This window comes from Selaginella moellendorffii, unplaced genomic scaffold (assembly GCF_000143415.4).
Source record: "Selaginella moellendorffii unplaced genomic scaffold, v1.0 SELMOscaffold_33, whole genome shotgun sequence".
Lineage (NCBI taxonomy): Eukaryota > Viridiplantae > Streptophyta > Lycopodiopsida > Selaginellales > Selaginellaceae > Selaginella > Selaginella moellendorffii.
This window is the reverse complement of record NW_003314294.1, coordinates 289,887-306,970: the sequence shown is the minus strand read 5'-3', so window position 1 is coordinate 306,970 and position 17,084 is coordinate 289,887. Positions and strand designations below refer to the sequence as shown.

At 43.3% G+C, this 17,084-nt stretch overlaps 2 protein-coding genes and 1 long non-coding RNA gene across 3 annotated transcripts; 1 reads left to right on the top strand and 2 right to left on the bottom strand.

Annotated features, from left to right (window-relative positions):
- Window positions 1-6,254: 6,254 nt before the first annotated feature.
- On the bottom strand, window positions 6,255-7,259 carry LOC112348793. The gene is made up of 2 exons (XR_002993178.1): window positions 6,504-7,259; window positions 6,255-6,424 (listed from the first exon to the last, which is right to left on the bottom strand). It is a non-coding gene; the product is annotated as an uncharacterized LOC112348793 (long non-coding RNA).
- A 22-nt stretch (window positions 7,260-7,281) lies between these two features.
- LOC9638642 (basic proline-rich protein) lies at window positions 7,282-8,629 on the bottom strand. The gene is made up of 2 exons (XM_024681990.1): window positions 8,412-8,629; window positions 7,282-8,336 (listed from the first exon to the last, which is right to left on the bottom strand). Exons 1-2 carry the CDS (start codon window positions 8,606-8,608, stop codon window positions 7,370-7,372), a joined length of 1,164 nt encoding a protein of 387 aa, XP_024537758.1. The 5' UTR covers window positions 8,609-8,629; the 3' UTR covers window positions 7,282-7,369.
- A 5,372-nt stretch (window positions 8,630-14,001) lies between these two features.
- On the top strand, window positions 14,002-16,459 carry LOC9638640 (senescence-specific cysteine protease SAG39). Its single transcript, XM_002977139.2, has 6 exons — window positions 14,002-14,510; window positions 14,977-15,485; window positions 15,577-15,809; window positions 15,864-15,998; window positions 16,058-16,223; window positions 16,383-16,459. Exons 1-6 carry the CDS (start codon window positions 14,002-14,004, stop codon window positions 16,457-16,459), a joined length of 1,629 nt encoding a protein of 542 aa, XP_002977185.2.
- The last annotated feature ends 625 nt before the right edge of the window (window positions 16,460-17,084 follow it).

Sequence of the window (17,084 nt, the reverse complement as noted above, 5' to 3'; positions counted from 1 at the left end):
CATGGGCCCTTTCCGTCTATATTTGAACCCCATGGACTGTCTCTTAAGTCGTTCCCTTTGGTTGCTTATAATCCACCACGCTTCCCTGCAAGTTCACGCCCTCGTGAACGGAAGCTGAGAGCCGCAACTCTACACCCTACCCCTCGGGAGCAAACTGGACCAGCCAGATGTCAATCAACATGTGGTGTGATTCCCCTAGCCAACCAATAGAGTCAGACTCGAGACCGCTCCGATACCAAATGTAATCTCCTGAATTTGGACTTCCCAGGAGGTCACCCATCCCAGTACTACTTAAACCCAAGGACGCTTAACTCCAACTATCCCAAGACCCTTAACCGATTGGAAAAAAGGGTGCACTCTTGTTCATGGGCCCTTTCCCTCTATATTTGAACCCCATGGACCGTCTCTCAAGTCGTTCTCTTTGGTTGCTTACACTTACACCTACTTAAGATAAAGAGTATATCTTAAATAGAATTAAGCTCATAAGTTTGGGCTTCCGGAATGTCATCCAATTTAGTATTATTTAAACCCAAGAACATTTAACTTTAAATGGAAAAAGGAGTGCACTTTTTCCCTTTATATTTGAACTTTTATAGATCATCTCTTGAATAGTTCTCTTTGATTATTTATAGTAGGTCAATTCCATTGTGTGATTCATGTGTAAGCTCTTGAGTTTGGACTTCCCGGGAGGTCACTCAGCACAATATATTCAAACCCAAGAATATAAAATTTAACCCCTTTGTTAAACTCAGTTACTATTGCTTCTAAAAGTCTCAGCTTAGCTTGGTTAAGAGATTTACCTCTTGACAAAGCAATCCTTTTCTTAAAATTTTAAACCTTATGAATTGTCTCTTGAGTTATTTTCTTTGATTGTTTACATCATGTACATAAGAGGATGCCCAAATTAAAGCAAGACAACCCTAATAACAATCTCACTCACATTTGTCTCAATAACAAGAGGTGAGATATGGAAGATCCACCATAGCAAATACTTGAACTATATCCATAATAAATCCCACCACATTCACCTTAGAATTTGTTAACCCTTTCAAGACAATCTTTGCCTTGATATTCAGCTTTGTAGCAATAAAAACAATTGCCCTCTACTTTGTCTTTTTTGTCTGAATGAAGCTTCATAGCCTCATTGTCATTTCCATTATTCAAGCCACAACATAATAATGGTCGTTTTTTCCCTGAATATAAAGTATTGGCTAGCTGGTCATCATGTTGACTACCTTGTAGACCATCCCATTCACCAGAGTTGACCAAATTGACTGGTGAAAATATCTAAGCTTTAATGATAACATCAATCAACATTGCTAAAAAATCCTTCTTAACCTTTTGTTGCACATCCATTGAACTAAAACCTTTGATGAAACATTACACCTTTCATAGCAACTTATTATATGTGTTTGTGAGATTAAGTATAGTGCACATGGTTTTCACCCTTTACCCTATAATCTACCATAGGATAACCATGGAGGTGAACCTCAACCCTTCACATGCCACATGTTATATGCCACGTGTCCTAGAATAGTGGAGTGGAACTAGAGTTTTAGGGCCTTGAGCCACTCAGCAAAAGGACAGAGCTAAACTCTTAACCATAAAGCCTAGAAGGGAAGGAAGTAAAACACAAAATGATTCCTAAAGGTACAACCCAAGAAGAAAAGGGACAAAAGCATGGAGTGACTTGGAACACTCCTATAGCTTCTAGCATTCTAATGCTAGGACCAAAACACAAACAGAGTCAAACAAATCTAGATAAAGTCTAGTGCCATTTTAGTATACCAATAGCCTGATGCGAAGATATACGTACTCCATTAACTAGTATGGTATAGAGTTTGGGCTTAGACCCAAACCAAATGTAGATCAAGGACATGCACATAAAACTATATTATGCCTTAAGTTGATCAGCCATGCTCAACCTACCCACTATCCTTACTATACATTTGGAACCCCCCCCACCCCCAGGGACACATGCTTTAGGCTTTCACCCCAAGTCTCTAGGATAATCATGAAAATTGATTAAATATAGAATGGAGCTAGATTGTGAATTTAGAAATAACACCATTATATTCAAAACAATTTCTACATTTTGTAGATATACTCAATTAATAAATGTAGACACTTTCCATAAATAGTCAATAGAACTGAACAAAACCAACACATAGGGTATGATAGCGAGAATGTTTAGCAAACTATCATCTAATGATATTTAGGGACCAATCTAAATACATATAGGTTTTTATTAAGTTAGTGCAAGATAGAGCAAAAGAGAACTACCTTAATCTGGTAGTATCCTAACTTTATGTCAATTCTCGAAAAATATTTTGCATTCCCAACCTATCGAACAAAAAACCAGGCCCAATATACTCAACAAGAAATACATTTTACTTTATGTTTATCTAGCTAAATATAGATGCTAAACCCAATTTACTAACATTTGAACAAAAAGGGATCAACAATACCAACTTTATTTCATCATAACATTAAGGAAAGAATATCTAAAAGGACTTGCTAATAAGTAGCTTTCTAAATATTAATATTGTGGCCTTAAATCCGGCCAATAGAACATTATTAGAATCTTCCCATGCTTCATGTCACCTTTATTGCTGTTGTGCTGCTGCAAAGATGCTTCTTGATGTTGAAGATACTGAAGAGGGGATCACATTGAGCAGGGGAGATGCAGCAGAATGTACTCTTCAAAAGATGTTAATTTCAAGAGCTCAGCTGATTTGGTTAGCTGTTTTTTCTGGTTTTTTTTTTCCAGCCTTGGCACCCAGTGGGGGTGTGAGGATGTCGTATGCTGGGACATATGGCAACCTGTGGCTCTATGATGGTATCTTGAGAGCTTTCCTCTCCATTCTCCTACTGCATATAATCCCAAAAAGGAATCTTTTATAATTGTATGTGAATCATCACATTCCTTTGGGAGGATGAGCTTCCGAATGATACACAAGGACACTCACATATAAGGTAGTGTGGTCTAGAGAAAAACGTTTATCCAATCTCCACAAATCTTGCAGATCTGGTTTATGGATCTTTAAGAACAAGTTTCAAGGCTGGAAACGTCATGGAATCCACAAAACACTTACAGTGGGCTTTATAGTGGATGGTGTTGCACTTGGATGTCCACAGAAATCACAGTAGAACTGCATCTGGATCTCCTAGCTTCCATATAAAGCTCAAGTGGATTAATTGCACTACTAGAATTCAGAAAATAATGAACCTTGTAGTGGAAGGCTGCTATGGAAAAGCTTTCCATAAGCCATGAGCTTCCAAGAGATCATGCCACCTGGTTGCTTGTCTCTCCAAAACCTGAAGATGAAAAAACTAAGAGGGAAGGAAGCCAATCGGTTTTAGCTTCCATCTATAGACTGCATCAGAAGAAAATAAAAATTAAAAATAAAAAAATAAAAAAAACCTAACGGAAATGGAACAATTCCATATGGACGTTGTCACTGGTAATCTGGACGATTGTGTGAGCTTGAAGTTTTGGTTTTCTTAATCGCAATCTCAGATACGATCTTAAGCCAACGAAGGAGATGGTCTTCCCATCTTCCACATTTCACTACACTTAAGATGAGAGTGTGGATTCGTTAAAGGGTCACCACAGTTGTGCTTTTCAATGACAGTCCCAGGAAGTCGTCATTCTCTTCAACTAAAAGCAACAGAGGAATCTCTCTAGAGAATGTGAAATAGAATCACAAATTCTTTGATACAAACCAAGCTTACCCAGGCGTCGAGCCACAATTTCGTGAGGTGCGCGTCATCTCGCCAGAAGTATTTAAGCTCCCCCTTTTGCCTTTCGCCTCTAATTATAAAAAGCATTTATGTTATTAAGTCCATAATTGGACTTGCCAAAGCATTTAAGGATGTGATTCATCTTCCTTCTGTTTTTATATGCAATTGTTTCGTGGGCTCAGATAGTAAGATTACCTTTGGACTCAACACAGTCTGGGCTTTGGGCAACCATCCCTGTCAACGGGGTTCCAATTTCATTTCTGGTGGACACAGGTTCAAGTTTACCATTTGTTCTAGATGAACTAGATATAGATGACATCCGGGAATCCTTTATTCAAGCTCCAGAGGTTGATGGTGTAGACTGTATTTATTGTAGAAACATAAGTTTTTCAGATGGCCTCTGGGTTAAAGGTCATGTCAAGAAAAGTAAATGGTTGGTTGATGGTAAATTGAGGCGAACAAGATTTTTGCTGGCAGATGAATGGATGACTAAAAGACCAGATGGATCTCGTGGAAACACAGTCAAAGCGTTGTTAGGCTTGAGCAGACGAATGGACTCGGTGGTTACTCAATGGAAATACACATCATTCAGTTTTTTGTACACTGGTGTTTTTAATGAACTAGTCTTTGGGGTTTCTGGACATCCTTACTGTGCTAGTGTGGTTGGACTGGTTAAAAATCAAAACATCCTTACAACACGGGTGTATAGGATAAGTTATGATTGGAAGTATGAAGAGTATGCATTTGACATTCCGTGGGACACCGGGAGTGAAGATACTTGGTTTGAACCAAAATTTTTTAGAATAATTGTTGACATGATTAAAAGTAAGGTAAATGATATGTATTACAATCGAACACTTGGCACTGGTTGTTCACGTACGGGAAAGGCTTATATGGTAGACTTGCCACCTATAGAGTTTGACCTTGGCAATCAAGTAGCTTTAAGTATTCCTACATGTCAAAGTTTGTTGAGGGGGCTGGGCTTTGTTTAAACATTAAAGCTTCTAAGCCAGGTGAGAATATTATAGGTTTGCCATTTCTAAAAAACCTAAGGGTTACATGTGATTTTGCATCTCAAACTATGTCATACAAACCATAACAAAAAATTCATTTTCTTACTTTACTAGCTATTTATGAAGATTTGATGGCTTAAACTGTGCCATTGTGGCCAACTCACAAGTGAAGGGACGAAACCAGCCTTGAAAATCTGTCCTACCTGGACTGGTGGAAATGATCATCTTGATCTCTACCAAGCTGCTCTACCCCGCGGTATTCACGGAAGATACTCATACGACTCATTTCATTTTGTATAATTTGTTACTTTTTTAACCAATTTCCACGTCTTGACACGCTTCTAAGGATCCTGTGGTTTTCTTATATTCTGAAATGCGTTCAGCCTCGACAATGACCAAGCCAAGGTCGGATCTAACACGGGAGCTTATTCTGAAGTACAATAAGAACTGCATGAGGTATGCAATTTCAGCGGCCTGAGGAAAAAGATTACTGGGAACGAAGAGTCATGCTTTGAAAAGTAGAATAATACCTTCAAGTGAAAAGTTGAAAGCACACTGCCTCAGGACAAATAATTTCAATACAGCCTTCAGTTTCATCGTATTAGAGTTGTCAAGTGTTATGATTACTCTCACCTTCAAACCACAATGACAATGAACGGAAAGAGTTCAGGTTATTTGATTCCTCAAAATCCTGGAGGTCAGTGCTAGGAGTTACAGTGATTGCCTACTGACTTTAGCATTATCCACAGGTAAGAAAACCGCTGTTGCAAAAGTAGCACAAAACACGACTTGGAAAGCTCGATGATTAGCTACACAAACAAGTAACACTATGTTCATCAGTGCACATACGAAGGTTTGACAGGCACAGTGACAACAACTTGGATAGCAGACACTGCCATATCTTGTCGTAAGAAAATTACATGAATCACTACATCAGTACTGGTATTCACTGACTTTTATCATCATTGGGGGAAGTGCCAAATTGTTAAAGTCTGAAAAAAACAATAATTAACTTGACAAGAGAAGCTGTAGAATTTTATTGAAATTGCACTGGAAGAATAAGTACAACAGCTAACAGTGAGATTATTACTGTGTATGCAAACTAGAGACAGATAATACCTCTACTTATTGTCACAATTTACAATTTCTTTTTTCTTGGATCATCTAAAAGTTTATGCCATCAATGACACTTTTGATGCCATGCAATGCTACAAGGATTTCCCTTTTAAAGGGTTTTCATCAGCAGTCCGGTAGACACATCACCACACATGACTGAATATATGTTTAATATTTGGAATATGTGATGATAAATATATTGCATATTTTACGACCCACCATCGTTCTCAAATTTGCTGCAAGCATAATGAAAATAATCAGCTCCAGACGTTCTTCCTGAAACAACCAACCTCCAGAGGCAAACAGTGCTGCTAAGGAAACCGTAGTACAGTCGGACAGAAGGGCTGCACATATATGTCGTATCTATAGAGCTTTAAGAGATGATGTGTGACAAAGAGATCACAATCCAGAGTATATAATGTTAAGCTTACACAGAGTATGGACTACGTGCAAATCGCTGCTCTCACTCGTAGTCAGAAAATAAAAGAAGGCATAGAGAGTTCTTACCTCAGAACGTGTCCTCTTTAAGCTGTCCAGAAGCCCGTCGTTTACTAAACCATCGAGTCCAATATCACATGCACAAAGCCATGTCCGTGAAGAATTTAGAGTCTGTCAAAGCAGTGACTATACCTTCCCAGGGTGACTCCATAGCCGAGCATGCGGCAATGACCACCAGCATCGTCACCTCGGTTGGCTGGACTCCTTCCAGGATCATTCGGCGGTAGAGCCTTCGACGTAAGCCGAGATCAAAATCGTCCACCCTTGTCCCTCATCCCCTTGAACAACTCTTCGCACATGTTGACGAGTGCATTGAGAACCACCGGCGATTTAGAGCAGTCCCTCGAGGCAGTGATCTCTACGTGAAGCTCCTGGCCTTTCTCCAAATCCTCCGGATCCAAGCTTCGCTGCTTCAACGCCGTCGCCGGATCCGTCTTTCCTCGCCAAGAGCCGCATGAACTCCAAATCGTAGTGGTGGCGACGATCAAAGCCGTCCAAGAGACCACGTCACGAGCTCTCACTTTGGAGAAAACTCGCCTGGCCATGTCAAGTTCGTTGATGAGACCTTGAAGTTGGAGTCGAAGCCGTGAGCAACGTGAAGCTCGACCAGCAATCGCAAGCTTGCAGAGATCCATCACCACCGTAACTTGGACTTTCTGCGCCCCCAAACTTCAAGACCCCTGGCCAGAGATCTTCTTCCCTCGAGGAACAAGCATCCGTGTCGAAATCTTCCATCTCCTCGTAGAGCTGTCGAGCTTGCCTGCCGAAGTCCATCTGAGTTTCTAAACCCTGCGCGCGAAACAATCTGGGGCATGGCGCTGGAAGATCGTGGAGCTGGAGGGCGGACGATGGATCCAGGTGCGGGTGCGATCCAATCGATCATGGCGACAGTCAATAATATCGCCTATCATAGCTCGAATCGAATAGCAACGATATAGGATATTCACGGTATTGTTTCTCCTTCAACCCAACCTTTAGCGACCCGCTGCATTCATCTCTCACAAGACAAGGCCTTCGCCTTTCTCTCTAATCACGTAGATCAGAATCCCAAAGAGTACCACCGTGCCCAAACCAAAGGACAGGGGGAGCCACAAGAAAGGAGCTGGGAGAGGCACGCCTGCCGCTGGAGGAGGAGGCGGCTTTGCACCTGGAGGAGCTGGAGGAGCTGGAGAAGGAGGCGGCTTTGCACCTGGAGAAGCTGGAGGAGACACGCCTGGAGCTACTGCCGGCAAGTCTTCCGGCTCGTCATTGTCATCGGGATCATCTGCCAACTCTGGTCCTGGTTGTTGAACCGGGGAGCTTTTATACCAAGTGTTTCCCGGGCTAGGCCACGGGTATTCTTCATCTGGAGCTGGAGAGTCTGCCGGAGATGGAGCTTGAGAGTCTGCTGGAGATGGAGCTTGTGGTGGAGATGGAGGTAGGGCATCACCACCGCTGCCAAGCCCACCAAATCCACCACCCCCAACACCCGGGAGAGTGATCCCTGGTTGTGGAGCTGAAGCTGGAATGGTTGGAGGTCTTGGAGCTGGAGCTGGAGTTTGCTGCCCTGGAGCTTCCTCCTGTCCTGGAGCTGGAGCTGGAGCTTGCTGTGGAGCTGGAATGGTTGGAGGTCTTGAACCTGGAACTTCTGGAGCTAAAGCTTGCTGCCCTGGAGCTGGAGCTTGCTGCCCTACAACTAAAGCTGGAATGGTTGGAGGTCTTGGAGCTGGAGCTGGAGCTTGCTGCCCTGGAGCTTCCTCCTGTCCTGGAGCTAGAGCCGGAGCTTTCTGTGGCGCTGGAATGGTTGGAGGTCTTGAACCTGGAACTTCTGGAGCTAAAGCTTGCTGCCCTGGAGCTGGAGCTGGAGCTGGAGCTTGCTGCCCTGGAGCTTCCTCCTGTCCTGGAGCTGGAACCCCCTCCTTTGGACCTTGAGTTGGAGCTGGATGCAAGGGAGGCGCAACACCACAGAAACTGCGAGTTCCTGACCTGGAATTGCAACGCACCAAGGATCCAAATGACCAAACTGTGCTCCCAGGAAAGGGGAAATCAATGTAGGCTTACCCGAGCTCCGCCAAACAATCTGCCGTAGCTGGCTCAGCGGCATCCTGGATGGAGAAATTCGCACTCCCGACATCCAATCGCGTGAGGAGATCAGCGCCCTGCCATAGAGAAATCTGGCCATTTCCGACCTTGCTGTTGCGCTCCAGAGACAAGACGACGATGAGGAATGCCAGCATCCGAAACACGATCGTTGCCATGACCTAGGGCATGAAACTCGAAAGCGGGAAGAACCTAGGGCATGAAACTCGAAAATGGGCGGGAAATAACAAGACACGCGTTCTACAAAGGCTTGCATTGTTGCCAAGCCATATTGTTGAGGAAGAAATGAAGATAGCTTTCACTTGATACATCTTCCACACGTCAGACAACAAGCAGTACGCTCATCCTGCGATCGAGCATCAAAGAAAGATCTCATCAGAGACGAACGAGGAGAAACATGTACCTGCAACTCACGAATCAAAAGAAGAAAAGCCCAGGATGGAGTAAGGCTTGATTATCCCCAGTGTGCCGTCACCTCACTGGTCAACCTGGAAAAGGAAATACGTACTAAGGATTTTAAAGCATAAACACAAAGAGAGCTTACCTTTCCCTGATAGTGTGTACATGGCCCCTTGTTCTATTTCGCCTTGCACACTGGGGAATCAAGATTGCACGCACCATCTCATTGAATTCCATACTCAATCTGGAAAAACTATAACAGAAGAGAAAATGCGTTGCCAGGATTCCAAAGCTTAAACATCACAGCTTACCTTCCTCTCAGGCCCTCGTCTGGTAGTGTATACATGGCTCACTTTTCAATATTCGAGTTGATGTCATACACGAGTCATGATTCAATCCTTGTGATCCTACAGAAAGATCAACATACGTGAACATTTTCTAGACAAAAACGTTAAAACGAACCTGCTTGTGCACGGGCCTGGGAGTCTGGTTCACTCCACTTCTTGGAACTTCAAGAACGAGTTCCAAGCTTAAAAATGTCATGGAATCCACAAACACTACTTACAGGTCCACTGCGTGGGCTTCATCTTCACTTGGAGTGGGCTCCAGCGGACTGATTGCTTATCAGTTGGAAAAAGAAAGTATTCAATCTTGTGTGTCTTGGTCTTTTCCTTTCTTCTTCTGAGAAGAAAAAAAAAACATAGAGGCTTGTCAAAGATGAGGCATTCAATCTTGGGATAACAATTATCGTGATTCGCTGCTCCCTGAGAAGTTTCTGCGTGGAGCGATCTAAGATATCGACTATCCGGACGAGAAAGCCACGGCAGGAGTAAACACACTGTAGAAATCAGGGAATCGCTCTAACTGGTTTACACAAACTCGCAAACAAGCCAATACCACTGCTGTCCAAACAAAGTGCCTGATAGTGTCTGGCGGGATCAATACTATTTTACAGCGGAGCGAGTTGTAAGGTCACGGAATACTAAACAGTCGCACTGCGTAGGCCATCTTCCGAGGAAATCCGCATTTGGATGCGGACTGATTGCCAAGAAAACCTTAGAAGTGTGTTTCATGATCTTAATCTCCACTCCTAATGGAATATCTAATGGAACACGTGTTAATGCACCTTAGACGAATGAAAAATCTCCATCGCCAAGCCACCGCCAGCGGGCACAACCATCTTTCCTGATGCAAGTGAAGAAAACTATGCACAAAGTTAACCAAAGTAACTTAGGATTTATATTGAAATTGAAAGCAGATTATTTCAGCTGGTCTGGAACCGGGGTGGTGTTTCCAGTCAGAACAAAAACAGTGTTCGAAAATCTGTCACGCCTGTGCTTCCGTGGGAAAACATATGAAGTTTTAGTTTCCATGTCCACGACAAAAGGGCGAAGCTTTGGGCGGGCTTCTTTGGACCAGAAGCAATACAGGCTTCCCAGGTAGCGTTGATTATATTCCTCGCGCTTAGGTATGCCAACTTTTGCCACCAAGTTCCACTCACTCTTGTCCACTTGAAACTTCTTATGAATGAGTTTTCGAATTGATCGATCCCTCTCTTCCCAGACCCTGAACTCGTTGTTAGTAATCACCTGAAGCGTTTTTCTCCCCTTATAGTCGGAAACCCTGATATAACTTCTCGGCTCTTTTCTCTTTGTATGATATGGTGGATACCCGCAATATTCTACAGCTAGACCAAGATATAGATCAATTCTCCATTCACTCAAGGATGAATCATATAGAACAGAAATCTCGTTCAACCAGTCGCTATTGATAACATATATGGAGTACCTCTGGCAATCAACACCAAATAGTACTTTATTATGAGACCACAAGATCTCTTCATCCACCTTATCTGTCTTGAGAAATATCTTGTCAATGGGAGGTATTTCTTTCCATTCCATGAGCACAGGATTGCCAACATAGCTCTTCGATCCACAGCGCAAAAGCACCAGCCCATGCTCAATAGCCAAAACTCTATAAGGATTCTCAAAGCCTGGAAATGGCTCATCTAAAAGGAAACCTGAGAGAGGACACCACGCCTTCAACACATCATTGACATATGTGATGATCCAAACCCCTGGATCCATTACACCCCTGGAATTGAAGTCTGGGGATTGGATTATGTCTCTCCATGACTTACACACACTGTTTACTATGCTCCAATCGTCCAGACGCGAGAAGATCTCCCACCATATACTAGATGGTATCAAATCCATATAAGCCACATCTGAACAATAGAAGTTTTATTTAGTCCACATGTAGAATATGCTTGGATTTTGGCATATTTTTTCAAGTGTATTTTAGCATATTTTACCATTTTACAGTTAATACATATTTAAATTTAAATCATGTACACTTGCGAGGCCTGGCTACCCGCACACCAGCAGGAGAGAATATTGTGTCTCGAGATGGCGGGCAGAGCACTTTGGTAAAATCTAACCCGTTGGTTAGGTTATTGACTTTGAACACCCATCACGTGATAGCCTTGTGGGGAATTGCATGGCACAGACTAAGCTATCCAAACCCCACAGATCCCTCAGGTTGGATGGTGGAACTGGTTGTGCACAAGCTCACCAGCCACAGTGAAACAATGAGCTTTCTAGGCCTGACTAAGATGTTACCGGCAGCTGGAAAATAGGCATGTGATGGACAATTAATAGACTTATCCGCCCTAGGCTGTGGCTGTGGCGAGTATTTGCAAAGGTGTTTGCCTGTTTCATTGACAGAGAGCTGTCCAATTGGCTGGAGACGACTGGGTTGCATGTGAATGGGCAAGCGGGCTTTACTCCTGTATTGACCAATTGATAATTCTCTGTTTGAGAGGCTACACTTCAAGTGAAACCGAGTGCTTTTCCTGGGATATGTCGATTTAGCTAAAGCCTTGGATCATGTTCCGTAGCATCTGTTGATCAGCAACTCCAGGTCCCCGCACCCTGGTTGCTAAGCTATATAAAACTGTCCCAAAACAAGCTCTCCATGCGTGCAGTCTTATGTATGAAAGACAGGGGCTAGTGGTCTGATGTTAAGGATTGGATGATGCGCTTTGGGCTGGATCTTGAGGAGATCATTCAAGGTCCCATGGACAACTACACCTAGTGATTTGCCCAAGCTTTGTGTAAATGGTTGGACAATAGAATGCACATGGTGTGAATCCAATGGGACAGGATATCACCATGTTCCTCCCTAGGTGTGATATATGCTAGCCGCATACAGGGGCAGGAATCAGGGTGGAAACTAGTCGTCATGTGAATACCTCTGGCCGAGAGGGATCTCTCTAGTCTGCTGCTTCACACCACTTGGCTATCTACCTGCGTAGAATTGAGGAGCTTCAGACGGCTCAAGCACAAGAGACTGTAGGGATGGTTTATGTTTCGGTTTTCTAATTCATCAGCTTTAACCTCCTTAGGGCGCTCATCGGTTGGGATCTGGAGCTGGATCAATGGCACTCTTGATTGTTACTGAATGGTAAGGCTGTTCAATTTTTTAAAGTCGTCCTCTACCCTGCTATGGCCAATCCCATGGGTGAGGCGGTGCCCCACCACCATGTCTTGTGGATCCTCCTCCCATGTATTCTTTGTTTGTCTATGGTAGCTGGCGAGCTTTGTTCTTGAGGTGAGCTAAGAGGTCAAGAGTTAATCCAAGAAAGTTTAAACTATAGATTGATATAGATTTGTTTTTTTTATTTTGTGAGTGTAAGAAGATTATTTTATTTTTGGCAGTATAAACTAACCGGTTTTAATTATTCACAAAGATATACTCTCATTGAGTGTGGTTCTGAAAGATAATTGAACAAGGTGAGTGTGATTTTAGCTGAATTATACTGTCACCAACTCATTAAAAACATAGCTAATATAGTTTAAGCAAAAAAAGTGTTTTAAAAATAAAATAAATTTATCCCTAAAGTATATTATACTTCTAATATTACCTTAAGTAAAATGCACTAGGTTTCTAAAAAAAGTGAACTCCAAGTTTATTACAAAGAGTTGTTCTTTTACACTTCTCTTGACAGATTTCTTATACTTCTTGTCACTCCAGGTTGATGTCCCACAAATTAGCAACATAGAGATCAACTTGGTTCAAGACTTGGGTTGCCCATATTGCAGGCAATATTGGCTACTACATCAGCTGGCCTGGGACTAGGGTGGTGTTTCCAATTAGAATAAAAACAGTAATGAAAAGATGTGTCCCTTGGTGTCTTTTGGGGATTATTTGAATCAATCAATTAGGAGAGAGAGAGAGAGAGAGAGATCATGTTTTGATAGTCTTGAGGTGCTTAACTAGAAGCATGAGACCGATGGATGCAAAAATGCAAGTTGGATTATTGCTTTTGTGTCAGTGGCCTTGTTGTTGTGCTGCTCACTAGCTGGAACTGGTGTCGCTTTGTGAACGAGATCTCAAGGAAAGAAGGGACTTCAAGGTCTTAGTGTTTTTCCTTGCAGAATTTGATCACTACTGGCATAATCCAAAAAACGAATCTTTATAATTGTGTTCGAATCATCACATTGTAGAGAAGTTAGTGTTGTAGGAAAACGTTTAAAGCCTGGGATTTAGAATTCAGAAAATAATGAACCTTGTAGTGGAAGGCTGCTATGGAAAAGATGAGCCTCCATCCATGGATTTAGTTTGGGAGACATGGGATTGGGGTAGTGAAGAGCCATGGTTGGAGTCTCCCACAGAAAACGCACCAAGGTCTCAAGTGCAAACACCATCTCCATGGCCAGCTCCACTTTCGACACAGTGTCCAGCACCATCTCTGGCACCTGCTCCAGCACTGCATTCGACACCAGCTCTGGCACTAGTTGTGGCACTGCGTCGAACATTAGCTCTCACACCAGCTCCGGGACAACCAGTGTTAGAGGTCTTTCCCGTCCCACTCTTGCCGAATGTGAACAATCGAAATTTAAATAGTAGGAATCCAGAAATGGGAAGTGCAACGAACTTGACGGGATTCTCTCGAAAGTGAGAGCTCACGACGTTGTCTCCTGGGTCGTGGCCTACACTCAGCACAGGAGGAACCGAGAAGCTCTCGAGCAGCCGGACAAGGTGACTCTTAGCAGCGTTCTGACTCATCAACAAGCTTCCGACTTTCCCAAACTTGCCGTACATGGTCGCAGAGGCCACGGACACATTGGCTTCCAGGTGAGAGCCTCGAATGCGCCTCTTTCCCAACTCTCGAAAAGCTCCAGCGCTCGGCCCTCGCAACGTCCAGCCTGCGCGTACATGCTCACAAGCGCGTTCTCCGGCCTTCTTCCAGATCCCTCAAGCTGGAGCAAGCGCCAAGGACGCTGAGAGTAGCGATGTCGGGCTTGATCCCCGCCGAGTCCATGCTCCTAAACATCTCGATCGCCTTGCAGCCATGCCTGTTCTTGGCGAATGCCGCGATGATGAAGTTCCAGGAGAAGAGGCTTCTTCGCGGGAGGGCGTGGAAGACCTGGATGGCGTCGTCGACGCTGCCGCATTTGCCATACATCTGGAGGAGGTGATCGCCGAGGAGGCGACAATGTGGGCGTGGATTCGCCGCCCCTGCGGTAGGTCTGCCGCATTAGGAGCGCGGCGTAGGTCTGGCGCACCTGGAAGGGCGACTGGAATTGCAAGTGGTCGTCGAGGCGCAAAGGTTTATAGTGGATATGCTAGGAATATGCTAGTGAAAGTCTTTTATACGTCTTTGATTTGATTTTTTGTATCTTTTGGTACGCTGTAAGAATTCATTGGGATGATCAATCACACAGGAACCAGCCAGCCGCATCCTTCTCCCACTCTCCAATGCATCTAGAATGAAAATCACCAAAGCTTTTGGCTATGACTCATCTTGATTTACATTCTCTGTGGGCATTCCTTGACTAATTTTGTTTAGTCATATTAATGCAATTGAGGAATCACAACCATTACATTAAGGAATATCGTACTTGGATATTCTAAGTATATAACTTCAAATGCTGAAACTATTGGAACGTACACGGAAGGGCATTTGAATGTTGAATATTGAATGTTGAAATGTTGAATGTTTTCACGGGCTTTTACGTGTTTTCCATGCTTCCATCGCAAGGATAGTTCAATCCCGAACCTCTATAACACTGGCAAACGTAAACCTTACATGCATATCGTATGGGGCCCGTCATCTTTACAGGTTCGGCCCGAAGCTAAAACTTTCAGTATATAAGCTCACTCGTGCAAGTGCAAAGCAATCATCCATGGCGAGCAACATGATAGCTTTGATCTTGATCTTGCTGGTGGTGGTATGGGCAGCACCGTTTGCGATTGCGCGGCCAGCGGCTCTGGAAGGCGATCGCGCTCTAGAGATCAAGAACATGTTCGAGGATTGGGCTGCCAAGCACGGCAAGAGTTACAGCAGCGACTCGGAGAAGGCTCGCAGGCTGATGATCTTCTCCGACACTTTGGCGTACATCGAGAAGCACAACGCGCAGCCCAACACCACCTTCACGCTCGGCCTCAACAAGTTCTCGGATCTCACAAATGCCGAGTTCCGAGCCAATTACGTTGGCAAATTCAAGTCCCCGCGCTACCAGGATCGCCGCCCGGCCAAGGACGTGGACGTGGACGTGTCGAGCCTCCCGACGAGCTTGGATTGGAGGCAGGAGGGAGCTGTGACACCGATTAAAGATCAGGGCCAGTGCGGTATGATAAGAACTCGTCGTTTTTTTTTTTTTTTTTCTAATCTCTCTTCTATTTGGCCTTTGTGGGTGTGGGTGATTCGCGTGATCCACAGGGAGCTGCTGGGCTTTCTCGGCGATTGCATCGATCGAGAGTGCACACTTTCTGGCGACGAAGGAGCTCGTTTCTCTGTCCGAGCAGCAATTGATAGACTGTGACACGGTAGACCAAGGATGCCAGGGTGGGTTTCCGGAGGATGCGTTTAAGTTCGTGGTGGAAAACGGTGGTGTCACCACGGAGGAGGCCTATCCATATACAGGATTTGCAGGCAGTTGCAACGCGAACAAGGTTGGTATACTTCACTAATTATTTCATATTATAGCTGTTTTTTGTTCTTTAAAGAATAAGGTGGTGGAGATCACTGGTTATAAAGACGTCACAAAGGACAGTGCTGACGCCCTGATGAAAGCAGTCTCCAAAACTCCCGTGACCGTTGGCATCTGCGGCAGCGACCAAAACTTCCAGAATTACAGAAGTGTAAGAAAATCTCAAATATTATTTCTATTTATTTCTAACTTAATTACATCGTTTTCCAGGGAATTCTTTCTGGTCAGTGCAGCAATTCGCGGGATCATGCGGTCTTGGTCATTGGATATGGAACCGAAGGTGGGATGCCCTACTGGATCATCAAAAACTCGTGGGGAACTTCCTGGGGGGAGAATGGATTCATGAAAATCAAGAAAAAGGATGGAGAAGGGATGTGTGGGATGAACGGACAGTCATCATACCCCACTACTTAGTAAAATAACCACTTTATAATCCAAACTTTATATTAATATATCAATTATACCCTGCCATCATGATACATTAGCAACTAGTGAAATTTGCTCTTTTGACTATGATTGGTAAATTGTGATGCAGTAGATCCAGAGTTAGATATAGCCACAGCATCACGATCTAGGGAGAGCTGCAGGCTTGCAGCAGCTATGGAGCCATAGCAGCAAACAGTCATGACTGAGAGTTAAGTACCATGTGATCCAGAGTTAAGTGAGGATATTCTTGGGAGTAGTGTTTACAATATTTATTAACTAAAGTCAATTCCACTTACCTGTTTATGCTGAACACATGGCACAATATTACATGCAATACAAGTCTATAGGGAAAAAGTATTCCATTATACCCATTCCTACTTTGTTAGACATGAAAGTAGAAGAAAACTGAATAAATAATAATTATGCTGTTTAATAATTGTTTTTTTCTTTGTAAACTAAAGTTAGTGTTGAACGAATAAATTTAAACACCTAAATTTTAAGTTAAAAATTCTTGGTTTGGGAATGCCATTAAACTTTTGTTAGTTTTATATTAACTTCTTATGACTTTTGTTGATTTTCATTGACTTGAGCTCAGCTCGTAAGCTCAGCTCAAAAACTACCTATCCCCATATTCTTGCATATAAATGCAAAACAACAAAAAGCAGTGGATTGGAATGTTATATATGACATATGGTAGAAGACGAAAACAAAAATATCTAGAGATCGACAAACTAAATAACATGATGTGAAAAAAAAAAGTTATATTCCCTCTATATGCAGGAGGAATGTCTCATACCCTATAATATTTTGG